The following is a 27,031-nucleotide window of genomic DNA, read 5'->3' on the forward strand; positions in this document are numbered from 1 at the left end:
TGAAAAAACAGTATTTGGGCTGCCTTACCATGTTGAACGCTTGGACCCGGTGAAGTTCAAAACAGTTTCAAAAAGAGGAAATTAATAAAAATAACTCAGCAGGAGGGTCTTCACGACCCGCTTGGGCGTCGCTGTCGAGCCAACGCAGCGACAGCAGCTTCATCTCACCGCCCCCGCCCCGCCCCGCCCCGCCCCGCCCCGCCCCTCTCCGCCCCGCCCCGCCCCTCTCGGTGCAGCCCCACCGCGACCCCGCCCCTCTCCAGCGCGCGCCGGAAGAGCCCGCCTCCTCGCCTCCGTCCGCCTGTGCACGCCCCGCGGCTCTCCCGGTGCCGCCCCGCCCCCTGGCGCCCGCAGCCCCGCCCCCTGACCCTTCCCCGCCCCCTCAAACGCCGCGCTGCGGGCGCGCGCCCGCCCTCCAGGCGCCACGTGCTCGGCGGGGGGCGGGGAGCCGAGCCGAGAAGATGTTCTGGTCGCCTCTTCCGGCAGCCGCGCGAGTAGCCGCCCGACATCTGAGCGTGAAGCGTTTCTGGGGAGCCGGTGCGGCCGCCGCGGACATGACGAAGGTGAGGGGCCGCGGGCGCCCGGGCTTCTGAGGGGAGGTGCCGACGGCGGCCGCGGGGGGAGGTCCGCGCTGTGCGGGGCTCGGGCCCCGAGGCGGGCGGCGCGGCCCCGCAGAGCCCCCGGTGCGCGCCGGCGGCCGGAGCCGAGGACGCGCCTTGCTTCTCTGGCCGGGCGGCGCGGGGACCCGAGCTCGGCGCGCGGCGTGGCCGCCGCTGCCGCCTCGCCGCCTCCGGACCTTGCCGCGTCCCCGCAGGCGCCCGGGGGGTGGGGGACGGCGCCGGGACTGGTCCCCCCTCAGCCGGGAGGACGGCCGCGTGTGGGGAGGCGAAGCGTCCCCCTGGGCCCCCGAGTCGGCCGGCCCCGGCCCGGGGCTCCGCGCCGGGGCCTCCCTCCCACGCCGAAGCGGGAGGCTGGGAGCACACAGGTCCGCCGGGAGCACGCGGACTGGAAGCGTTTCTAGAGGAGGGTAACGTCTGCCTAGGGGACCGCGCTTTGCCGGGACACCCATCGGTTGGGCACCTTAGAAGGAGACGTGTCCTGCAGAAGAAACGCCGCCTCCAGCTCACTGAGCTCCACGTCGTTGTGAGGAGGGTCCCTGTTCGGTCGTGGGAGGTCTGGGAAAGGGGAGCGACTCGGTGGGAGCAGCACACGTGTGGGAGTCGTGCTTGAGGACCGGAAGCACTGTCCCTGGCCGGGAGTGCTCCAGATGGGGCTTGAGCTCAGGCCCCCCCCCCAGATCACAGATGGCCGAGGGACCGGAGGCCTGTCCCCTGCTCTCGTCAACACTGTGGAGATACATTCTACTCAGGTGACATCCGTGTCCTGTCTGATCAGCTGCCTGCTTGGTTCCCTGGCATCCCAGGCACTGGGCAGTCTTAGGAAAGTGAGAACCTGGCAAGGGTACTAACGCCGAGGAAGCCTGTTTGCTTTGTTGGAAAAGACAGGACGTGATTTGGTCTAAGTACCAGTGGGCTTCTGTAGAAAAGACAGAGGACTGTGAGGGAAGGCATCCAGATTCTTGCCCACTTCTATTGCACGCAGGCTGGTGTCAGACCAGGTTTCAGTTTCCTTATCCATCAGATGGGAAGAAGACTACTTGTTCTTTCCACCTCACAGAGGTACGCTAAGTCAGGACACATTTTTAAAGTCATGAATTGCTGTGCAGAGGGATATAGTGATTCCTAGGTTTACTTCCTTACTTCAGGTGTTTGGGGCCTGGGGCTTAAGGAGATGCAAGGATGAGCCCCTAAGTGCTGGACAGCATGTTCTGCCCCTGCCCCTCCTGGGGAAGGTGCATCCTTTTCCTCTCTTCCAGCCTGTGAGGTGGCCAGAGTACTTGCTTCCTGAAGTGCAGCCACTGGCTTCATTGGGATGGCATCCCAGAGTGTTGCAGGTTTGCATTTGAAGGCTGTAGGGGAGGGAGAACTTACATCTACTCTCCTAGGTTCTAGGGCTGCACCTCAGAATGAAATAGACATAAAACAGATTAACAAGAGAAAGGCATACAAGTTTTATTTCACATTGTTGTGTGTACATGGAAATCTTCAAAAGGGAAACGAAGACCCAAAGAAGCCTATAGGCTCGAAAGCTTATATACCTTTTTAAACAGAGACTGAGAAATTGTGGGGATGTGATAAGGCAAAGGAGTCTGAGGGCAGGCTCCTTTGAGAGACAGAGCTGGGAAATAAGTGGGGGAAACCAAGGGAAGGTAAGGGTTATTTTAGTAGGTTTGTTTGTACAGATCCATTTTGGTGTTGACTCCCAGTCTGATAAGAATGTCCTCTTCCTGGTACAGGGAGGGAAGCTTTCTCGTGGGAAATTTTATGACCAGCTTTTAGATAGAAAGCAAAGGGGGTTTGTGGGGGTGGGGGGTGGTCAGAGAGCCCTTCCTGCGTCTGCTGTTTCTCAGCTGCCTGCACCTCAAAGTAATCAATATGCCACAGTGGCATATTTTGGGGGGGCATGTTCTGAACCCCTTCCAGATCTGACTTGGTTACAAATGGAATTGTTTTCTTAAAGCACTTTTCTGCTTTTCTTTATTTGAAAGTGAAGGCAGCCCTCTAGTTGTGAAAGCTCTAGGGAGAGACCATCAAGACCAGGACAGGGAGTAATTGCACTCTTGCATTGGCAGGAATTTGAAACATTTAGGCAGGATGTGAGTATAGCTGACTGCCCAGCACCTGCTGCTTTTTTGGTCTTGTTCTTCTCTCCTTGAGGGGAACAAGGTTTTGTTGAAATGATTAGCTTTTTCTGGAATTTGGGAACCCTTGAGTCCCTCTCAGGGATCTACTTTAATTATATTCACCTTTTCTCTTGTTTTCAGGGCCTTGTTTTAGGAATCTATAGCAAAGAAAAAGAAGATGATGTGCCCCAGTTTACAAGCGCAGGAGAGAATTTTAATAAGTTGGTGTCTGGAAAGTTGAGAGAAATTTTGAACATGTAAGTATTCATCTGTGGGTTCCAGTTTTTAAAATGCCCTGAAAGTGAAAGAGAATGTCTTTTCTGTGCTTTATTGTTAGTGGACGAAAATGCACAGAAATACACCAGCTGCGACCTTAGTGGAAGTGAAAGTATGTGTCTGTGGAATGTGCACTGCTACTTTGCTGTTGAGTATAGGGTGGGTCCACAATTCTGGGAAGTCAGCTGCTTCAGCTGAATTGCAGACTTACTGTGAGAGGCTGACCCAAAAGGATCTGGAAAGTACCAGATTTCTTCAGCTCCCCCTCCTGGCTCCAGTTCATTTCTCCCCACCCCTTCCCACTGGTCTCTCTATCTCTTTATCTCCCCTTCACTTGCGGGGAACAACCTGGGCTGGTTCAAAATAGCCTGAAGAGGCTGCAAGCCTTGAGCTTCTCATATCTTAAAGGATGTGTGAATCGCCTGGGGGGTGCAGTTAGAATGCACCTTCCAGTTCAGTAAGTCTGGGTGGGGCCTGAGATTCTAACCACTCTTGGATTAGCCAGGGTCTGGGGAAGGTTGGAAGACGTTGGCATTTCCAAGTCCTTCTGAGCTCACGTTGAACAGAAGCAGGTGTCAACGTGGGCAACTGCAACTAGATATTATTTGGATTACAGATAGCCTGTTAGCATCAGATAAGTATCATCTAGTAATTAGAGTAGTTGTCTAATTATTGGATGACAGAATTTGCATCCCCTGTCAATTACCAGTCCTTCACCAGCGGACAGCTCTCTCAAGTGCCTTAATTAATTCGTTAACCCAAAAGCTAACCTACAGAACAGCCTGTCCTCCTGACTGCGTGGTGCCAGGGCATCCAGTCCTCGGGCTGTAATTGTGCATTGCCACCTGCTTTGTTTTAAATTGCCCGGTATCCCACCTGTAGATAAATCCTAAAAAACCTCCAAGTTGAACACACTGCAGTCAAGTCAGCCACTTAGCTTGGTTTCCTGCATCTTTTGTTAGGTTTAAGGTTGAGGTCAGCCTCCATCCAGTGCTCGGCTCTCCTCTGCATTACACATCCATGGCACTGCTTTCTGTAGTTGCTTTAAAGTAAGTTTGCATTAAATCTAATCTGGAAGTTTTTGAGCTAGAATTAGAAGTACTGCCTCTGAGAAGTCTGGCCTGAGAGAATTCTCTATTTGGTAGAAACATAAGTGCAGAAAATTTGCAGAAGCGTCAAGTTTGTTGATGTCACTTTTCAGTGGAGCAGAGGAAACTATAATTCTTAACACAGGTGTTTCTTCTTGTTTAAGATCTGGACCACCCCTGAAGGCAGGCAAAACCCGAACCTTTCATGGTCTGCATGAGGTATGAGATGAAGATAAGGTGTCTTATATGCGCCAAGTTCTGTGGCTGCACAGTCTGCAGAAAATTTTGTATCGGATTATGTGTTAGTTTCATCCCCATATTAAGCCACAAGTATTAGTTAAGATTGTAAAGACGTAAATCCTTGTCAGCTGTTGCATCTCTTGTATTCCTCAATCTGCAGGCTTTCCTGATTCCTCAGTCAGTGGCCCTAGTCTTACACAGCAGGGTTATCCTCGCTCTACCCTTCCAACACACTTATAAAATTTAACCAAGATAACAGGGCTTAAAAAATTAAAACAACCAGATTCCACTGTGAGCTTTGTCCTGTGAGGAGGTTAGGGTGGTTGTGTGCAAGCTCATGTATCATTTCTTGATGCAAATGGATGCTTTAAAGGCGTAATGCAGCTGATTTTGTGTATTTTTTGGACCAGGACTTCCCCAGCGTGGTGGTAGTTGGTCTCGGCAAAAAGACAACCGGAGTTGATGAACAGGAAAATTGGCATGAAGGCAAAGAAAACATCAGAGTCGCCGTTGCAGGTTCTTTAACTTTTGAAATTTAATGTTGATAAAGATTCCTGAGGATCACTCTGTAAGGTTGTGTCCCCCTCCCTTTGTCCTGTTACCATCCCCATCCCTCCCACATTCACACAAATAACTCTCAACAAATATTCCGTTGCCCTAACCCAACATGCTTGGCCTCACTTTAGATACAGAAGGTTGGCTTACGGGATTTTATTTTTATATTTCTTTAGCTTGTGTCTGGGGGTTTGAGGACCATATGTTCCCTCTTGCAGTATTGGCTTAGAGCTCCATTTTGCCAGAAAGTCCTGGGGAGTAGATTTTTTTCCTTTTTGCAGTGCAGCCCTGGTGTTGTCCAACTTTTAAATCACATGGAGTCATCACATTTGCAAATCAGAGAAAACGGATGCCAAGTGCAAGGTGCTTGCTTATCACTAATTATCACAGGTGTGTGCCTGTCCCAGTTTGTCATGTGGACAGTTCGAAAGTTGAAGTAGGTGCCATTGGGTCCCTTCAGAGCTCAGTGGCAGGACGAGGCCCTCACCGTGGAGACTGTGGTTAAAGATGCTTTGAAAAACATTGCTGAGGTGGTGATAAATAGCTTGGTTGATCTTTGGCCCCATGTGTGTCATACGTGCTTGTTAAATGTACTTTCAAAGTTCATGTTGCGTGATTATATCATAACTTTTATTAGGGAGATTTTGCTGACCTGGTATTCATAAACGCTGTGTTAATAATGGACTTTGCTCAGTTCCTTGGATATAATTTCAGTGTCATCACTTCTCTGTCATTTTTAAGCGGGCAAGCTCCTGCTGACTGGGACGCTTTATTAGGAGACCCTTGTGTTTCAGTTTCAGAAGTGATTAGCAATGGCAGCTACGTCCCAAGGGCCCACTTTGTGAGGAACCAGACCAGTCATTTTATCCATCAGTATGTCCTCCCACTACCTGTGAGGTGTGTGCATGTCCTCACTGTACAGGAGGGGAAGTGGAGGCTCCGAAAGGTCAAGTGTCAGGCCTGATGTTTTCTCAGGACACACCCCAGGCCTCTGGCCCTCTGCCCTCCAAGGCGTCCCTGACTGACTCCCGTTTTCTGGTCCCTCTGCCCCTGTGAAGCGGGGTGCAGGCAGGTTCAGGACCTGGAGGTCCCGTCGGTGGAGGTGGACCCCTGTGGAGACGCCCAGGCGGCTGCCGAAGGAGCAGTGCTCGGGCTCTACGAGTATGACGACCTGAAGCAGAAGAAGAAGGTGGCCGTGTCAGCGACGCTTCATGGAAGGTGATGGCTGAAACCAGGACCAGGTCCATTCCCTGTGCGCTGATGGCGGGGCCTTTTGGACCTGCCTGGCAGTGCCTGCCTCTCAGCATCAGGTGCTGCCCAGCAGCTTGTCTGTGGCTCTCCCGGGGCCATAGCCATTTGAGGAGTCTGAGGACTGTGCCTCCGTCTGCTCCCGGCTTTCATCCTGTGCATGTTTCCCCCTGACTCTCCAGGCCCCTCCGTGCTTGCTGGTTCCTAGGAAACCATACCTGGTTGGCCCCCACAGGAGGGGGGATCAAGATGGCAGACAGGTCCCAGCAGGTTTTAATGCAGATCATTTCCACCTACCCAGCGGGTCCTGGGCTAAACGCCAGGGGTGCGCAGATGCAGGGATCCCATCCTTGCCCTCCTGGTCTAGTGGGGAGACTCGTCTTTGAGCAGGTTTATTGAGCACCAGCTACACTCCAGCCCCATCCTGGGTTTCAGAGCAGACAGTGTGAGACCCCCAGGAGACGGTGCTGGGAGGACAGCGTGGGTCTTGGCACAGCCCTGTGGTTGGCAGCTCTGATGTAGTGAGTCAGCATGAGAGCCCTGCAACCAGTCAGCCTGGCTTTGAATCTGGCTCCCGCTTCCTGGCTGGGTGCCCTCAGTGAACGGCCTGAACTTTCTGTGTGCTTCATTTTCCTCATCCGTTGAGTAGAGCTGTGAATCGGATTTCGTGGGGCTCTTAGGATCAGAAGACAAAACCCATCCACGTGTGCGGCACGTGGTGAATTGCATAAACCACGAGTGTCGTTTTGCCCGTCCCTGTGCCGCCCACATTAATTCCTCTCGTGCGCAAGAAGTGCCAGCGTTGTGGAAGCTCCCCCATGCCCTTTATCTTCTGAAGCCGACCCTGCTCTCTGGTGGGTTAAAGTCCAGGGTCCCAGCCCAGGCAGGGGGAAGGCGGGAGGCCTTCAGTTCCCCAGCAGGAGCGAGCAAGGGGAGCTCACTGCAGTCACACTCAGGGGAGGAGGGCGAAGTGGACCTTTCTGTGGAAGCCTCTGCCGTCAGATTGGGGGGCAGATTTAGGGCTCCAGAAGTCCATGAGGCCAACCCCTTTTTCATACAGGTGAGGATTCTAGGTCTCCTCTAGCTCAGCTCAGTGGGGGTTGTGTCCTCCAGCTTTTTATTAACCATAACGGCTGCCTCCCTGGGTCAGATCACAAAGAGTAAATCCGGGTCCCTGTGTCCATCACTTCTCACTGGTTGTCTTCAGTAAGAGCCCTCCTAGCTGAACCACGGTCATTGTTCTGGAGAGGTTGTCTGACGATGACCTTGTGCTTTCTTCTGCCAGTGGGGATCAGGAGGCCTGGCAAAGGGGAGTCCTCTTTGCTTCTGGGCAGAACCTTGCACGCTGCTTGATGGAGACACCCGCCAATGAGATGACGCCAACCAGATTTGCCGAAATTATTGAGAAGAATCTCAAAAGTGCTAGTAGTAAAACTGACGTCCACATCAGGTAATTCAGGATTATGTCATAGACTCATATGATGCTAGAGCCAGACAGAGATCCTAAAATGCAGCTCTCTCAGAGAATTATTACTCAGAGAATTAACTTGAAACTAAAGAGGTGAGGTGACCCACCAGCAGCCACACGCAAGTGGGGGTAAGGGCTCAGTGTGAGGTTTTTTCCCATATATCTTGCCTTGCTTGTGAGAGAATGTTATGACTACACACTACATATTGTGTGTGTGTGTGGGGGGGGGTGGGTAGCAGCTTTATTGAAATACAATTCATGTCACATACAGTTCTCTCATGTAAAGTATGCAATTCAGTAACTTCTAGTATATTCACAGACTTGTGCTACTGTCACCACAACCAATTTTAGAACATTTTCGTTACCTTTGTAAAAAGAACCTTGTACCCATTGGCAGTCACTCCTCGTTTCCCTCTCCCCCAGCCATCAGTTCATGGACATTTGGGTTGTTTATACTTTTTGGATTCTGAATAATGCTGCTGTGAACATTTGTGGAAAAGGTTTCGTGTGGATGTATGTTTTCACATCTCTTGGGCATGTACCAGGGAATTGAATTATTGGATCGAATGGCAACTCTGTTACCTTCTTGAGGAATGTACATGTTGTGTTTTGTTTTGATAAATTCTTTGTCTTTTCTGTTTTTCACATAAGTGAGGAACACAGCACACCCACCTTGGCATGGAAGGAGAATCTCTGCCTGGTAGCTTCCTTTAGCTAGATCAGATACCAGAGCTGGTGTTCCCGGGCTGCCCTGAGGTTTATTGTCAGCAGCCAGGCTGTTGGATGTAGAAGGCTGCCCCTCCAGGCCCCGTTACCCTCCTAGGAACTCCCCGTGACCCTTTAAGCCAACCAAGTCTGAGTATTTGGGGATTTATGATTAAAGTAAATCGACAGATATTTGCTTTACCTAAAGAATCCTTTACTATCAAAGTTGCTTCTCAAGGGCACTTCCATTTAAAAGGATTCTTCACTATTGTGATTAGAGTTCACATTTTTCAGGAAAACCTCTGTGGTCTGGATAGAGAAGAAAATGTGTAATCTATAGAAAATGCAGTATTAGAGCTTGATAAAATTTCTGGAGTGGTTGCTATGTTTAGTCTCCACAAAGGTGTCTTGGTAAAGACTGTAACTTGTTTTATTTAGAGACACCAGAGCTGTGCTGTGTCAGCGGATTGTGGCTGTGCGGCCACACATCGTCAGTAAGGGCCTCTCCTGTGTGCCTAGGAACTTGGCGTACAAAGATGGATGGCGGTGGTTCTTGTCCTTAGACAACTGAGGACCTTGCAGGAAGGACTAGGCAGGGAAATGGCTGTGCAGGGGGTGCTGCAGGAGCAGAAAGCCAGGGAGGATTGTGGAAGAGTCGCAAAGGCTTGCCCATAGAAATGGTGCCTAAGCAGAGACAGGGAGGTGACTTAGAAGTGAATAGATGAGAGAGCCGGGCAGGGCATTTCGGGGCAGGAGCGTGTATGCAGTGGCCTTGGGAAACTGCAAGGCTTGAGGTGGAGCAAAGGGAAGTCGGCCGAAGATGAGGCAGGTCAGGTGGGCAGAATGTAACCCATTAGACTGGGGCAGCTGTATAGAACCTGCTCTAGCATGGGTGGGTGTAAATCCAAGACATACAGGCTGTGCTTCCAGAAGGGCAGGACTTTAATGAAACATCAATACTGGGTTTGTGATTAAAAATGCTCACATTATACAGCCTCGCTTCTTTTGAAGTGTTTTGTCTTTATTGTCATACCTTCCATTTTTATATTCTTTTCCCTCTGAAGTTGGATGGCTGTCTCTCTGTGATGAAGTCCTAGCTTAATAGTTTCAACAAATGGCTAGACGGGTGCCGGAGGAGCGTTCCTTGAATGAGGTTGTTTCTGGTCCGTCTGTAGGAGAGTAGGATTTCTCCCTTGGCCTAGTTACTGTGGCCAGAAAGCAATACAAAGCCCTTTTGTGTCCCCAGCCTAGGGGGAATAGTGATGTGGCATCTGTTTTCTGGTTGGCACTAAGGACTACTCTCATTAAATTACCCCCATTGATCCCGTGTTTATTAAGTAATAACTAGTTTTCCTACTTTAGTCAGACATCTCAAACTGTGAGAAGTAGTAGTGTGACAGCATTAAAAAGATTGAATTCCAGCAATTCTATAAAAGCAAAGAAATAGGTAGTTTAATCAATGGAGTGTAGCTTTGTTGGTTCTTTGTTTGTTGATTGGTTGGTTGTTGCTTTGGTTTTTTCAGAAATACCAAAAATAAAGCAGTGGACCCGTTAGCTGTCTTTAAGCACCCTTTGTGGTCTCAGAGCCTTGCTAATTTCATCTTAAATTAAAACTAGAATTATGTGAGTGGGTCGGGGAAAAATCAAGTAATGATTGCTTATCGACTCTGCACTATTACCTGACATTGTGCTGCATACCATACATGAATTCTCTTAGTCATTCTATGGCTAACCGTTTGATGGAGGTGTCATTGATCTCATTTTATAGATGAGGAAACAGACACAGGATCAAGTGACTGACCCAAGAATATACAGAAAGCAGATAGGAGGTGATAATTGAAGTGTTGTATAGTATATATTATATATTGTATATAGTCGAAGTGTATATTGTAAGAGCTTGTATGGTATACTTTTTTACACACAGATGAGTTTATTCTAAGTTGTTGAAATAGAAATAGCAACGTGTAGTTACTTTTTTCCTTTTCTGCCCTATAGACCCAAGTCTTGGATTGAGGAACAGGAAATGGGATCATTCCTGAGTGTGGCCAGAGGGTCCGAAGAGCCTCCAGTCTTTCTGGAAATTCACTACAAAGGCAGCCCCAACACAAGTGAACCTCCCTTGGTGTTTGTTGGGAAGGGGATTACCTTTGACAGGTACTTCTTCACTGGACCCATGCTTTGTGTTTTGGTGAATGCTGTGTGTGCCGTTGTGTTATTTGGTGTGTAATTTGCTTCAGAAGCATGGTGTTTGGTCACATCTTGTATTAACTTTACATGTACCAGGCTGCCACCTATAAAATGCCTACTGTGTGTCAGGGGCTTTATTAGGCATTTTACCTGTATTAGTCCTGATCTTATCCCTAGGAGCTAGGCGTTGTGCATTCTTCAGGTAAGGAAACCATGACTCAGAAAGATTAAATAATTTGTTCAAAGCCCCATAACTAATAGGATCGGAAGTCAAACTCAGCTGTGTGTTTAAAATGTCTTCAATTATTTCCACCCTACACTTTGATTCTCCTGTGTGGATATTAAGGATTTCCAAATGAATCATGGTGAGGCAGCTGTGTGGGACCATGCTGTCTTCCCTTTGCTTCCTTCAGGTTACTTTTTTTGCTGACTAGTCTAGTTTTCATTAATCCCCTTAAACTGTAAACATTCCTTAGTATCCGAAGCTGTCTCTGGTTATTTCAGCCAGGGAGAAGCTGATTTGGAAAAGATGGTCTGAGTCATTATTTCCCATGGAAAGCATTTTCTACTGAATACTAGTTTCCGGGATGCGAATTAAATGTGAGACTTGAAAAGGCTTACTTGATCAAAAAACTAGGTTAGATAAAACAAATTGAGTTTTTTAATTTTGTTTCAACTATAGGACTTCTTGGGGGTACAAAATATAGCATTTTTTACATTTACTTTTTTTTAACAGTAATTGAAATACAGTTGCCATCCGAATTTCCCTTTGAAGGGAACTTGTATCTCAGGAAATATGGTCCATAGAAGCTGCTTTTGGAAGATGCCGCCAGAGCGCCGTAAGCTCTTGGTGTCCCCTGCTGTGTTTCTGCACCCACTCAGGAACTCCATCTGAAATGTGAATGACTCTCTCACACACACACACACACACACACACCCACCCACCCACGGGCGTTTCTAGGCACTGGGATACCTCTGTCCTGGGCAGATCTGGCCTCCAGGGTGGTCTTCCTTGTACTAGCAGGTTGTAATGCCTGCCGTGTTTTCCATCCACTAGTTCACGTTCTCTCCTTTAAAGCATTGGTCTCCAGATGATCTTCATTATGTAGCCCATCAGTAAAAGATTCAAGCTCGTACCACTCACAGTATGCATATTTATCTGTTACATGCATATGCTGTGGTGTTAAAGTGTGTATTATAAAACACTACAGCCCTGGCGGTCCACTGGTTAGGACTTCGCACGTTCACTGCAGGGGGCCTGGATTCAACCCTTGGTCAGGGAACTAAGATCCTGTAAGCTGCATGGCGCAGCCAAAAAAAAGAGTAAAATAAAATAAAAATAAAATACTCCAGTAAATAAAAACTAGAGAATGAAAGTTGTTTTTAAGTATTTTGCTAATTGTGATGGTTTTATACTATCATGGGCTAATTTCTTAATTGAAACATTTATGCTCAGGGTGAAGTTTATTGTTCCTTTAAATCTGTATTTGAATTTTTTGCTATGGGAATATTTAGCAAGGAGGCCTGACCTAGTCTTTTGGGTTTAGAGAAGGCTTCCTAGAAGGAGTGACAGTTTTGGCCTAAGATGTGAATGATAAGGGAGGTAGTTCTGCAGGGAGTAGGGCTAGGTGAAGGCCGCAAGTGGGACGGAAGAGGAGAAATTCCTGGTACTGAAAGAATGCCAGAGTGGCCGTGACAGAGTGTGACTGCGGCAGGGTGCGAGGCACAGTTGGAGAGAGAGGCAAAAGCCGGGTTGTTCTGGGCCTGGTTAGATTTTGGACTTTGAACAGTTGGAAGTAACTGAAGGGTGTCTAGCAGAAGGAAAGAATGACATGAGGTTTATATATAAAGTTCACCCATTCATTGTTTGGTTCAGTGAGCTTAACAAATGTGTTCACCCTTGCAACAACCACCTCTATCATGAAAACAGAACATTTCCCTCATGCCCCAAAACTCCCTTGGGGAATTTTGGGGAATGCTCTTTTGCAGTCATCCTCTCCCCACGCCCACCTCAGACAACCACTCATCTTTCTGTCTTTGTCAATTAGTTTTGCCTCTTCCAGAAATTCATTTACATGGAATCTTTTATGTCTGGCCTCTTTCTCAGCATATTATCTTTCAGATTTAACCATGTTGTTGGTCATATCAGTAATCTGTTCCTTTATATCACTGAATCATAATCCATTGTATGGAGATACCAAAATTTGTTTATCCAATCACCGTTGAGGGACATTTGGGTTGTTCTAGTTCTGAGTTATTAGTAATAAAGCCAGTATTATCTATAAGTCTTCGTGTGGGTATATGTTTTTCTTTCTCTTGGTTAAATATCTAGGAAAGGAGGGCTGAGTTGTATAATAACTACGTTTAACTTTGTAAGAAACTAGCGAAGTTTCCCAAGGTGGTTATACCATTTTGCATTCCTACCACCAGTGTACAGGTTGTTGTTCTCCACACTCCCCAGTATTTCATGGTGTCTTTCTAGTTCTAGCCACTCAGGGAGTGTGTAGTGGTATTTCTTCGAAATTTGCTTTGCATTTCTCTGACTAATGACGTTTGGCATTTTTTAGGTACTTATTAGCCATTGGCACGTCTGTAGTGAAGTGTCTGTTCAAATCGTTTGCCCTTTATTACAGGAGTGTTTGTCTTACTGAGTTATAAGTTTTTTTAAAATGTATTCTAGATACAAGTCCTTTTTCAGACAGATGTGTTGAAAATATTTTTTTCCACTCTGAGGCTTGCCTTTTCATTTTTTAAGTGGTGCCTTTCAAAGAGCAGTTTTTAATTTTAATGAGGTATAGTTATCAGTTTTTAATGTTATAGCTCATACTTTTTTTTTGCCCTGTTTAAGAAATTATTGCCTATTCTAAGTCTGTGTTTTCTTTGATAAGCCTTATGGTTTTAGCTTTTAAGGCTTGATCCATTTTAAATTTTACTATATGCTTATAAAAAGCATTGAGGTTCTTTGTGGTTTTTTGGTTTTTTTTTTTTCCACCTATTTGTAAAAATTTGGTAGTGGTGTGTATCATGAAGGGGTACGACTGCTATGGGGACACCTGAATATATAGGAAGCAGGCAACCATCTGAACGACTGATGGTGGTAGCCTCAACGAGGATGCGTGCAGGAGAAGAGAAATGGATGGAATGGAGGGGAATCTAAAAGGTGAGCAGAGAGAACTGCTGAGCTTTGACTAGTGGTTATTTAGAACGAGCAGAAGTGGCCTAGGAGTAAATAGAAGGACAACACGCACCAGCGTGCTCTCCTTGCCCCATGGAGTTATCTCCAGACTTCTTGGACCAGGAGTATACTTCTTTTCTTATTCTGAGCTACTGGATAATCTTTAATTCTAGGTGTAAATAACAACCACCTTAACTATCAAGTGCTTTGGAGGTGAGTGAGAATTAGGACCCGATTTCTAAGGTGAGCAGATGTCAGAGCAAGGAGTCGACGCGCTCACCAAGGCGTCAGCAGCAGAATCCACTTAGAACTCAAAGTAGAAACCCCTGGCTCCTCGCCCAGCCTGCGAAGCCAGTCCTTCTGATTCTTATAAACCGAGAGCAGAAAAGTCACTAGCACAAGAAGTCTGTTTGGGGCAGTGACTTCGGTTTTTTGCTAATTGAAATCTTTCTCAGCTCTTCTGTTGGGCACTGTCTTGAGGCTCTGGACGAGCATCTTCTGCCTGTGGGTTGTATTTTGCCACCTGCAGGATCTAGCACACCTTGAGGGCGCCAGAACAAGTTCTCCCTGTTTTCCTAGGAGTTGAAAGGGATCCTTCCAATCTTCCATGAGCTTGTCAGCTTTCCCCAACAGCTTCGGACCTTCAGATTCAATAAGTTGATCAATTTATAAAATTTGCTGAAAAGACAAATCTGTGTGGGTGTCAGGAGTTCAGATGGGATTTGAGCAGCATTGACTGCATGATATAGTAATGTTTCCAGTGACACTGCTGAAATTGCATTCAGGTAGAAATAAAGTGAGCTATGATACCCACCTGTATTTCTGGAATTATTTCGTGTCTTTTATAAAAACCACAATATTATCTTTTTAAATGTTGAAATCATTCATATTCTCAGTTTGGAGATTTCTTGGTGCTTGTATGTGGTAGCTCACCCTCAACTTACACATTCATTTTAGGAAAGTGGTTCTGGCCCCCTTCTTTGCTATGCACATGGTGTATTGTCCTTCTCCCCGCAGCGGTGGCATCTCCATCAAGGCGGCTGCAAACATGGACCTCATGAGGGCTGACATGGGAGGAGCCGCCACTATCTGTTCAGCCATCGTGTCTGCTGCCAAGCTGGACCTGCCTATCAACATCGTAGGTGCGAGGGGGCAAGGGAGGGTGTCTTGGAGAGCTTCTGGAATCCAGTCAAATGGTAGAACGGAAACAACAAACATGGTTTCCTCTAATCTGAAAAGATCAAGAAATGATTTTTAAATAGGTTTTCCTCAAACAGAAGATGTTTGTTTAGCTGAGATAAGTGTTATCTTGTCTGCACTGGTAGAGTTAAATGTATTCTGCACGGTGGGCTATCACTAGAATTGATTTGTTTTGCTCCTGCAAAAAGTGGTTAGCAGTCAGGGGCACATAATGTCAAGTTTGCGGTTTACTCCAACAGAAAACACTCAGTGAGTAGTCAGGGTAGCCGTTACCTCAGTGGGTTGTGGCCGGTTAAATGCCTGGACACACAGAAAGTGCCTGGGACAGAAAAAGTGCTCTGTATACAGGCAGCGGTTTCTGTAGTGCAGGATGCCAGGCGCCGTGCTGGGGGTTTGCCGCGTGACTTGCCCAGTGTCGGCTCCATCGCGTGGGGAGGTGGGACTGCAGTCCAGATCTGTCCGATGCGCCTGCTCCCTCTCCTCCTCCTCTTTTGCTGAACTATTTGAAAGTGAATCACAGACATCATGACACGTCACCCCTGAATACTTCAGCTTGTGTAAGGACATTCTGTGTAATGACAATGCCATTGTCGTTTCCAGGGATTGAGGCAGTAGCCAAACTGCCCAGTTGTCAAAAAAAATGTATGTTTCATGTGTGTCTGTGCACACACACATTTATTTATTCCTGTTTGTTTTTGAAATCGTAGAGCCGCTCAAGGAGTACCCCTTGCCTGTGCTCACCATGTCTCTTTAGTTTTCTTTAATCTAGAACCTTTTCTTGCCCCCTTTTTTTTTCTTTCGTGACACTGACAGTTTTTAAAGGTTCAAGCTTGTCTTGTGATGTTCCACGATTTGGATTTATTTGGTTATTTCTTCATGATAGAATCAGGTTAGACTTATTTGGAAAGAGTGACGTGTACTTCCTGTTGCTGGTGCACATAATGTCACCCAGGTCTTTGGTGATGCTGAACTTGATCACTTGGTCAAAGTGGTGTCTGTGACTGGCATCTTTTGAGGGTCTGCTGGTGACCTCGGTGCCATGGGTGGCGTTTTTGGACCTGGCACAACCCATGTTCCTTCATATATTCTTTTTTAACAGGTTTGGCCCCTCTTTGTGAAAATATGCCCAGCGGGAAGGCCAACAAGCCTGGGGATGTTGTTAGAGCCAAGAATGGGAAGACCATACAGGTTTGTAGGTGTAAGACACAGCCTTCGGGTTCGGCTCTTCCTGAAGGAACCAGCGCAGCCACTGAACTTGCCTCGAGTGGCTACAGAATGCGGGCTCTGTGGGGAGGGCAGTGCCTTTATTACAAGTAGCTTTTCGTGCAGTCAGAAGTATTTCTTTATGGGAATTTTAAGATGGTTTTTTCTGCCTTACTGTTCCTCCTACTTCCTGTGTGCTGTATGCCGAGACCAGCTCGGCGACTCGAGGTGAGTGACGGGTGCCGCAAGCTTGAAGAAGACACAGACACAGACTGAAGAGAAAAGTGGGACCGGGGGGGCTCAAGACCTCTCGGATCAAGAGCCTTGCTGATTGATCCCACGTTGCTTTTATTGAGTTCTCGGCATAGTCTAAGGGTCTGACACTCCCAGGTTAATCCCATAAACAATCAAAGGCCTCACATGACTGGGGGCAATGATCTTTGTTTGCCTCCTGGGTCCTGATTTGAGCTGGGTGTGGAGAGCAAAGCAGCCCTGGGGGCAGGAGACCTCTCTCAGAAGGATTAAGGGTCTGTGCCCCACCCGTGTTGGCCCCTCTGTGACTGTGCCTGTCTTAGGTTGTTCCTCCCTTGAGGAATCTTACCCGTCTCTGGCTAACCAGTCATCCTCCAGGGCCAAACACGGTGATATAAGGAAGGCTCTATGCACCACCCCTGTTGGCCCCTCTGCGGCTGTGCCTGTCTTAGGTTGTTCCTCCTCTGAGGAATCTTACCCGTCTTTGGCTAACCAGCCATCCCTCAGGACCAAACAGGGTGATATTAGTCTCCATGCCCCGCACCCTCAGCTCCTCCACTGCTCAAGCAGGACATTCTGAATCCCATCGATCGGCCCACATACTTCAACATTTTTAATGTTTCAAAAAGGTTCCAGAATGTCTTCCCACAGCTGTACACACAAATTACCATGAATTTGCAGCCAGCCCTGCAAAACAGGGCAAAGCAGTAAAAGTGCAGGCTGTTTTCTGGGTACACCTTCGAGGTGATAACTTTTTCCATTTAGCAGCGTGTTTGAGTGGAAAACACGTTCTGCGTCATGGGCGCTGCACGTGGGGATGTGGCCGCAGGCTGTCCGCTGGGCACGTGTGTGCATGTACATGCTGCCCATGACAGCGGGGACCACTTGAAAGAAGAGGGTATAGTACATACGAAGTTGCTGAAGTTGCAAGAGTTCTTATGTCTGGAGATCTGTGCTGCTGCTTTGGTGTATCTTTCTTAAACTCTTTAGCCTTTTTGTTTTTAGAAATCTTGATATATTTTTCCCTTCCTGTTATAAACTTAATGGTAAAGTGAACCAGACACTTCTCTTTTTTTCAGCCTCCAAAGTCATCAGCATTTGGTCATCAGCTCTGAAACAGGGATTTTTAAATTATATTTGCTCTTCAGATTAAATACATTATTGCCATTCTAATGGTAGTGGTTTTTTAATAAATTTATTTATTTTTATTTATTGGCTTTGTTGGGTCTTCGTTATTGTGCCAGGGCTTCCTCTAGTTGTGGCGAGTAGGGATCACTCTTTGTTGTGCTTCTTATTGTGGTGGCTTCTCTTGTTGCGGAGCACAGGCTCTAGGCGCACGGGCTTCAGTAGTTGCAGTGCGTGGGCTCAGCAGTTGTGGCTCGAAGGCTCTAGAGCGCAGGCTTAGTAGTTGTGGCGCATGGGCTTAGTTGCTCCGCGGCATGTGGGATCTTCCCGCACCAGGGATTGAACCCATGTCCCCTGCACTGGCAGGTGGATTCTTAACTGTGCCACCAGGGAAGTCCGGTAGTATGTTTCTGATACTCAATGACAAACATCACATCAGCGTTTTCCTTGAAGCTGAACACTGCTGTGAGTGCCTAGATTTTATGTTCATTATTTGTAGCATCTTAGCTTTTTTCTTCTTTTGACCTCCCTTTCTGCAGGTGGATAACACTGATGCCGAGGGGAGGCTCATCCTGGCCGACGCGCTCTGCTACGCACACACTTTTAACCCGAAGGTCATCATCAATGCCGCCACCCTCACAGGTCAGACAGCGAGCATGCTTTTCCTGCTTTTGTTTGGAGAAAGTCTCATTTGTTGGCGTCGAGTGCACACATTGTACTCAGCATTATTTTGCTGAAATCTTCATTTGCATTCAGAGATCTTTCACCAAAGGAATTGTTCTGCATTTGTAAACTGCTTCAAATATTAGGTTTGTCATTTTGAGACATCCCAGGCTGTACCTTTAAAAAAAGAAATAGCAAGTGGGTCAGGTCAGCCCATCCACAGTGACATCTAAACATTACACCAAGCGATGTTTTCTATTACGATTGCCATTTGATACAGGTATGAAAAGATGAGTGATAAATTCCAAAGTCAGTAGTTGTTTTTATTAATCATAATGTATGTGATGCCTCTGAGTGTTCTCTGAGCTTTTATACTTGCGGTTACACAGAAATAAAAACACTGGGGGTAAGGGTGGCAAGATCCTCTTGTAGCGGAGGCAGGGCCGTGTAATGTGTTCTGTGAAGCTTGCTGGCTTTAAGGCCAACCCAGGGGTGGCTCCCAGCGGTGCCACGTACTAGTCTGCCAGCCTTGGGCCAGTTCCCTGACACCCTCGAGCATCAGCACCTGGGGACAAGTCTGTTTGCTTTGCAGCACTGTGAAGACTGGAGGGAGTTTCTGGAAAGCCTCTTTAATACCGCGCCTGTGTGGGCCAGGCAACACCACCAGCTCTATAGAGTAGTAATAAATGCCTAAAGGGACGACAGTGGGCGTTGCTTAATTGCAAAAACCCAGTGTTCTTTTATCCAACAGTTCTGTTTTTAAATTCATGCTGTCTTCACCTCTTTAAAGGTTAAAATTCAGATCATTTTTTATCCTTTTAATTCTTCCCCTGGTCATGTGAGCCTTTGCTTTAAGAGAAATTGGTTCATGCTTCTTTTTTATGTAGTTCTAACAATAGTCACAGGTTATCTGCTAAGAATCCAGTATTCAAGCTGGCATTATGGTATTCTTACGGTCGTTTGTCTCCCTGTTCAGTTCAGCAAACATTTCATGCTGCACAGCGAAGGCTCTGGGGCCGGTGTTTGAGGGGCGGTGCTGAGGTGGGGGTAGTGCACCCTTTCTGTAAATGAGGAATCACAGGCCTCCCCCCCCTTTCTCTTCCCCCAAGTCTGAGGGTGTGAGAAGGTGGGAAAGTTGGTTCCAGGTAACTAAGGGCAACCTGATGGGTGAGGCTTCAACTTGCTCTGGCCGTTGTCAGGCGACCAAGGTTCAGTTTAGTTCCCCAGATACTTCCTGAGCCCCTTCTTGAGTTTCAGAAGCTGGGATTCAAAGGGGAGGATGAGAAAGTGGGAAACAGTTTCCAAGCCCAAGTTCATAGCGAGAGGAGGAACATAGTCTTTAGAGGGAGAAGACCTGATTTTAAAATTTGTCCTGAGGTATAATAGCACCTCATTGGCAGGAGGGGTGCCTGTGAAAATTAAATGAGATTATACAGGTTGTTGTGACTGGCAGACACTGGACCAATGTTATTGACCTTTAAAGGACAGGCCTGTAGCAGACTCTAGGAGCAGTGGCTGCTCGAGGGTGCCATTCAGCCATGGTACCTCTCATTTTCTTTTTTCTTTAAGAATGTTTTAAAATTTATTTACTTTTATTTATTGGCTGTGTTGGGTCTTCATTCCTGCACGCAGACTTTCTCTAGTTCTGGCGAGCAGGGGCTACTCTTTGTTGCGGTGCACACGCTTCTCATTGTGGTGGCTTCTCTTGTTGCAGAGCACAGGCTTTAGGTGCGTGGGCTTCAGTAGTTGCAGCACATGGACTCACTAGTTGTGGCTCATGGGCTCTAGAGCCACAGACTAAGTAATTGTGGCACATGGGCTTAGTTGCTCTGTGGCATGTGGGATCATTCCAGACCAAGGCTCGAACCCGTGTCCCCTGCATTGGCAGGCGGATTCTTAACCGCTGTGCAACTAGGGAAGCCCCCTCTCATTTTCTTAATGCCTGTGATTTAAGATGGAACAAGAGTGGTGACATTAGCACCTTCCTTGGCGCTTTGATGTTCCTTCTGTACTCTGAAAAATTCTGGTAACATGGATGAGCTAGCACCTCAATATACAGCATCAAAAGTGCCTTGTAAAAGAAAATGGAAAGAATGCCCCCCAATTGCCGAGACCAGCTCGGCGACTCGAGGTGAGTGATGGGTGCCGCAAGCTTGAAGAAGACACAGACGCAGACTGAAGAGAAAGATGGGACCGGGGGACTCAAGACCTCTAGGATCAAGAGCCTTGCTGATTGATCCCACGTTGCTTTTATTGAGTTCTCGGCATAGCCTAAGGGTCTAACACTCCCAGGTTAATCCCATAAACAATCAAAGGCCTCACATGACTGGGGGCAATGATCTTTGTTTGCCTCCTGGGTCCTGATTTGAGCTGGGCGTGGAGAGCAAAGCAGCCCTGGGGGCAGGAGACCTCTCTCAGAAGGATTAAGGGTCTGTGCCCCACCCGTGTTGGCCCCTCTGCGACTGTGCCTGTCTTAGGTTGTTCCTCCCTTGAGGAATCTTACCCGTCTCTGGCTAACCAGTCATCCTCCAGGGCCAAACACGGTGATATAAGGAAGGCTCTATGCACCACCCCTGTTGGCCCCTCTGCGGCTGTGCCTGTCTTAGGTTGTTCCTCTTCTGAGGAATCTTACCCGTCTTTGGCTAACCAGCCATCCCTCAGGACCAAACAGGGTGATATTAGTCTCCACGCCCCGCACCCTCAGCTCCTCCACTGCTCAAGCAGGACATTCTGAATCCCATCGATCGGCCCACATACTTCAACATTTTCAATGTTTCAAAAAGGTTCCAGAATGTCTTCCCACACCCAATAATGGTAATTCTGACATTGGTGGTGGTACTAGTTCTGTAATTATGTAGGAAGTAGGTTATTTTCTAAAGTATGTAATGAAATCATCTCTAGAGCCATAATCCCTGTTGGATCACAGTAAATATTTATGTCTCCCATCTTCTCTTCCTTTAAGAGAGGCTATCACATCACATTCTTGTTTGCGGTCAGTGCTCATCTTCTCTCTGAGACATTCGAACACTGATGCAAGACTCTTACGGGGCTGATAGGAGTGTTTTGAGGATGAGTGGATAAGTATGGAAGAAGCCACTAACTTGAGATGTAAAGCATTAATGAGTGTGTATGTATCCCCGCAGTCACGTAGACAGACCATGTGCAGTGAGGAACCAGCACCATGAATGGCTGTTGACACCATTCATGTCAGCCTGTGTTTAATGGGGCTGCAGAGGTGGGTCAGGACAGAGGTAAGGTCTGCGTCCCACGGGGCCTGGCAGTCAGCACATCCTCACACTGACCAGCACAGAGGAGGTGAGTTAAAAGGAGTCCACGAGAGCCTGTGTGTCTGGAGATTTGAAAGGTCCGAGAGGTCAGGCATCTTCTCTGAGAAATGCTGCTTGAGCTGGGATCTGAAGGAGAAGGCGTCACCGAATGGAGGAGGGAAGAGCATCCCACAGAAGGCACCCCTCAAGGTGGATATGTGGGGGCAGCGGTGAATGGGACGGAGAGGAGCAGAGTGTGGCTGGGGCAAGGACGCTCGGGACCCACGTGCTGGTAGGCGGCAGTCCCCTGCTGGCCTTGGCTTGTTGCGGGAGTTAGTCTGGAGCCAAGTGCAGCAGGAAGCTAAGAGTGGGGACTGTGAGATCACATCTGCCCTGTGAAAGGGTCCCTGGCCAGCAGTGTGTGCTGAGTGCAATGGAGAAGGGCTGAGGAGACGCTGGCAGGCCAGATGGGCTAGTGAGCGGCGTTTGGTTGTTAACTCCGGCGGATGTGCAAGTGTGTGTGTTGAGGATGAATGTCTGTGTTTGGCTTCAGAACTGTTGGGTCTGGGAGCATAGGTGAAACAAGTTTGCCCGTGACTTGATAACTGTTGATGGAGGTTAATGGGTACCTGTATGTCCATTATAGTATTCTCTTTGCTTTGTGTGTATTTGAAGTTTTTGACAAAAAGTTTTTTTTTTTTTTAAAGTACACTATTACCATAGTCCAGTGGTCATGCTGAAGGGAAGTGAGTAGGTTTGAGAGGTAATTGGGAGGTAGAGTAACCAAACCCCAAGGAACAAATGACCCAGAGTTGCCCAAATGTCACGCGGAATCCCAGGTGTTTACATTTAGGCTACTGTTATGTTTATATGACACTGTGGTCTGTTATGTGTGCAGCAGCATCATGTCTGAAACGCAGTGTGCATACCTTAATTTAAAAATACTTTATTGCTGAAAAATGCTAATTAACCATCATTTAAGCCTTCTGCAAGTGACAGTAGTAACATCAAAGAACGCTGATCATAGATCACCATACCAAATAATGAAAAAGTTTCAGACAATGCAAGAATTACCAAAATGTGACACAGAGACATGAAGTGAACAAATGCTGTTGGAAAAACGGCTCTGATAGGCTTACTTGACACAGGGGTGCCACAGACCTTCAATTTGTGCAAAATGCAGTATCTGCAAAATGCAGTAAAGCGAAGTGTCATAAAACAAGGTATGCCTGTACCTTTACCCAGTGGACTTTTAAAATCATTAAGAATACTTGTAATGAATTTGTTTACAAAAGAATAAACGTTTAAAGCATGAGGACATGTACAGTATGGTCTGAATTATGGTTTTTTTTTAAGTTTAGAAAAATCTGGAAAGAAATGTTAAAAATATGTAGTGGTTATCCCTGAGATGAGATTATTTGTGATATTTGAGGTTTGCTTTTTTTTGCATTTTCCTTAATAATTGAAGGTGAATTCTAGCTTAAGAAACTAGAAAGATATTAAATATATACACTAAGGATTTCCCAACATCATCTATTTTAAAAATGAGGAAGACATTAAAATAGGGTTAAAGGCTAAAGTTTTGGTCTGTGCAGCAGCAGAGAAACCCATCTCTCTGGAAGAGACCGAACGCTGACCTTAAGGGTTGTGTCTTACAGGTGCCATGGACATAGCTTTGGGGTCTGGTGCCACTGGGGTCTTTACCAATTCTTCCTGGCTGTGGAACAAACTATTTGAGGTAAGAATAACACATACAGACCTAAATTATGGAAATGATTTAATTACTCTAGCCTTAGAATGCTATATTTCTTCAACCCTGTGTTAAAGTGATTTTTATGTTGTAGATTTCCCTTTGAAATGAAAACTCAAAGTCAATTCAATGTGGTTTTCTATAAATGTTCCAAAATTATGGGTATGATGCCACATTCCTCCTCTCCTCTAGTAGCTTCAGAATGAAGTGAAAATGACTTAAAAATATCCCTGATCTAGCAAAGGTTACAAGGACAGCTTTGTAGAAGAAGGAATGGCCTTTATATATATATATATATATATATATATATATATATATATATATATATAAATTTATTTATTTATTTATGGCTGTGTTGGGTCTTCGTTGCTGCACATGGGCTTTCTCTAGTTGGGGCGAGTGGGAGCAACTCTTCATTGTGGTGCATGGGCTTCTCTTTGCGGTGGCTTCTCTTGTTGCAGAGCACAGGCTCTAGGCCCATGGGCTTCAGTAGTTGTGGCATGCAGGCTCAGTAGTTGTGGCTTGAGGGCTTTAGAGTGCAGGCTTAGTAGTTGTGGTGCACAGGCACGTGGGATCTGACTGGACCAGGGCTCGAATCCGTGTCCCCTGCATTGGCAGGCGGATGCTTAACCACTGTGCCACCAGGGAAGTGCAGGAATGGCCTCTTAATAAATACGTGTCATGAGTCAAGTAGGAGATCATGAAATAGGATTTGCCTGGGTCCTTTAGCGGGCGGTGAGAAGGATGATTTCTACTGCTGTGCTCTGTGCCTCCTCCGAGCCCTTTCACAGCAGCCTCTTCCAAACAGCAGTTTCCCCGTCACTGCCACCCCCACACTCTCACTGCCGTTAGCTTTCCCCTGCATCACCAGTCTGTTAGCCTCCCTTAGCTTGTCCAGACGCACGTGTACCTCTGGCCTCTTGGTAACACCCTGCTCTTGGCTTCCACGATAATCTTCTCTTCTGGTTTCCTTCCTTGCTGACTTCTGTTTCAGCCTCCTTGGCCAGCTTTTTCCTTTGTCTACCCCTTTGGTTGACTTCAGTCCTGGGCCACATGCTCTTACTCTGCACAGTCCTCACCCAGGAAGCCCACCTATTCCCATGGCTTCAGCTGGCACCTCTGTGCTGATGGCTTCTGTCTCTCCTGAGCCCCAGAGCCTGTGCATCTGCTTCGCTAAGAAACAGCTCCATGTGGCACCTCATTCTTTCAACAAGTAGTTAATGGGAGCTTACTGTGTGCCAGCAGGAACAAATACAGAATGTCCCTGAACACATGCTTGATGTGGTTTAAGGTCCTAACCTTCTCTTCCACCTTAAACTGCTTCCCTTTCACCTGTGTCACCTCGCTGTTTGTGAAGCCTTCCTCTGCATCCCCAGCCTCTGGGAGAAACTCACCCCCCTTGTCTCCTTCTAGGTGTGGTGTGGGGCCTCTCCTCTGTGCCAGGCACCCAGTGTCCCTCTTTGTCACCCACAACATTATTGTTGGTTTTGATTTTTTTTTTTAATTCGAGCTTCTTTAAAAAATTAAAATTATACGTGCATAAATATTGAAATAATAGCAGTCTATACAGCCTCTTTTCCTGGAGGCAGTTACTTTCAACCCTTGGTGGGTTCACCTGATACTCAAGTCTCAAAACACAACAGCTTACATTGCTGCTTCCTGACTTTTCACTTTTGGCTCTTACCTTTGACCACAGTATATTAAAACAACCTTTATCTATTTCCTCTACCATCCCGTGGGCCCTTTGATGGCTCAGTTATTAAGTATTTTTGTATCCCCAGCACCTGTTGGTGCTCAGCAGTTCAGTAGACGATGGATGGATGGATGGATGGATGGATGGATGGATGGATGGATGGATGGATGGATGGATGGATGTGTAAATGATTACGTGAATTGATGAGGTCACCTTAGCTTAGGCGATCTGGCCTTCAGTGATACAGGCACGTGTTTCCCTTGCACACCGAGCCCACAAACATCACGAGGACTAGTTGACCCTAATCAAAACAGCAAAGCCTATCTGTGCGACAGGATACCAGCTTATTCATTTAAACTGAGGCCCATATTAGTTTGATGATTTCAGCAAATGCCCTACAAATTTGTAGGACTGTTTTACAACATTCCTGGCTTCTTTTATAATTCTTAAGTAAACCTTTTAATTAACTGAAATAATTCTGGAGTCTGTTGTATTGTGTCATGTTTTAGAGTAACAGGTCAGAACCTGCTTCATCTACTCTGCCAACTATCATACCTGTTCGTTCTCTAGGCCAGCATTGAAACGGGAGACCGTGTCTGGAGGATGCCTCTCTTTGAACATTACACAAGACAGGTTGTAGATTGCCAGCTTGCTGATGTTAATAACATTGGAAAATATAGGTATGTAAAGTAAGCTACAGAAGTACATTTTACAGTCATCATTCGTTGCCAAAATGACCATTTCCAGTTTTAATCCGCTTTCACAAAAGGCTTAGCTGTCCCGATTTCCTGTTGATGTAGTGCTCATAAGCACTAATATCTCTCTTTTATTTTCAAGGTATTTCCCATCTGGTTCTCAAAATGTTGCATGTTTTCAAATCTAAAGGTCATTTTAAGCAAATGGTAAGGGAAGGAGATGGACAGCGTGGTCATTACCATAGGAAAAGGAATTTATCCTTTATGCTTAAAGCTGTGTCAGAAGATCTTGAAAGTGATTTCTGCATTAACTTCTTAATAGGTCTCATGAGCTTGACGTTGCTGTATGGTCATAGAAGCCACTTAGCAAGAATGGAGGGTCTTAATAGAACGTGCAGTGCACGTTTCCGTGGGGTGGAATGTTGATCCTTGTCTTCCTCTTCAGATCTGCAGGAGCATGTACGGCGGCAGCGTTTCTGAAAGAATTTGTGACTCATCCTAAGTGGGCACATTTAGACATAGCAGGTGTGATGACCAACAAAGACGAGGTTCCTTATCTGCGCAAAGGCATGGCTGGGAGGCCCACGAGGACCCTGATCGAGTTCCTGCTTCGGTTCAGTCAAGACAGTGCTTAGTTCAGATGCTCTAAAATGCCTTCATTCTGTCTTAAACGGGCAGTAGGGCTTCAGAATACTTTTGAATGAATAGATAAAAATCTTTTAAGGGAAACAAAGGATGGTATTTAAAAACAGAACAAAATGAAATTTGTATGCCTTGATTTGGTTTTCATTTTATGCAGAGATTTATAAAGGTAAAGCTAATATCTTCCTTGGCGAAGATTTTTAAGATATTCAATAAAATGCTGATTTTTTAAAAGCTACCTAATCACTTTTCAGAGTATCTGTTTGTAATTGAGGAGCAAAATTGTATTTCAGATTTGTGATGCTGGGAATATGAACAAACTAAAAGTGGCTATGCAATTGTCAGAAACAATAAATCCAACCTTTTGTGCTCCCTGGTGTGGCTCTGGTACTTACTTATATATTACTATAAACTCAGTGTTGCTATAGTATAACTTGCCTCTTCTGGCTGTGTTACATGAAGCAAGTGATGAAGTGGGGACGTGGTGATACTATGTGAGGTGGTACTATTATCCCTACGTTACAGATGACGAAAATGAGGCATAAGAGAGGGTTAGTAACATGCCAACGATGTCACCAAGCTCATAAGTGGGAGAGCAGAAATGTAAACCCAGGCAGTCTGCCTCCAGAGCTGGCATCCTTTCTTTCTTTCTTTTTTTTTTTTTCAGAGCTGACATTCTTAACTGTTCCACAGTAATGCTTTCTTTCAGTTCAGGGACTTGAGTGGATGTGGAATTTATTTGAAATACTGAAAAAAGACCATAAAAGGGACTGTCAATAGGTATACTATTTGCTTACCACCTGGAACTACAACCAATCAAAATTCCATTTGTGCAGATTTAGAAGAAAGCTCTTCTC

The 27,031-nt window shown here is 46.5% G+C and overlaps 1 protein-coding gene across 1 annotated transcript; it reads left to right on the forward strand.

Moving 5' to 3' along the window:
- Positions 1 to 389: 389 nt before the first annotated feature.
- LAP3 (leucine aminopeptidase 3) lies at positions 390 to 26,544 on the forward strand. The gene is made up of 13 exons (XM_057728411.1): positions 390 to 563; positions 2,885 to 3,000; positions 4,272 to 4,326; positions 4,758 to 4,863; positions 5,961 to 6,120; positions 7,436 to 7,600; positions 10,319 to 10,477; positions 14,703 to 14,827; positions 15,985 to 16,073; positions 18,005 to 18,107; positions 23,053 to 23,132; positions 25,408 to 25,517; positions 25,978 to 26,544. Exons 1-13 carry the CDS (start codon positions 462 to 464, stop codon positions 26,165 to 26,167), a joined length of 1,560 nt encoding a protein of 519 aa, XP_057584394.1. The 5' UTR covers positions 390 to 461; the 3' UTR covers positions 26,168 to 26,544.
- Positions 26,545 to 27,031: the final 487 nt, after the last annotated feature.

The sequence above is a fragment of the Hippopotamus amphibius genome, chromosome 3 (genome assembly GCF_030028045.1).
Source record: "Hippopotamus amphibius kiboko isolate mHipAmp2 chromosome 3, mHipAmp2.hap2, whole genome shotgun sequence".
Lineage (NCBI taxonomy): Eukaryota > Metazoa > Chordata > Mammalia > Artiodactyla > Hippopotamidae > Hippopotamus > Hippopotamus amphibius.

Coding starts and splice junctions, on each gene's coding strand:
- LAP3 (XM_057728411.1), top strand. CDS start 462: ATGTTCTGGTCGCCTCTTCCGGCAGCCGCGCGAGTAGCCGCCCGACAT. Junction 4,327..4,757: donor CCTTTCATGGTCTGCATGAG/GTATGAGATGAA, acceptor TTTTTGGACCAG/GACTTCCCCAGCGTGGTGGT. Junction 4,864..5,960: donor CATCAGAGTCGCCGTTGCAG/GTTCTTTAACTT, acceptor GCCCCTGTGAAG/CGGGGTGCAGGCAGGTTCAG.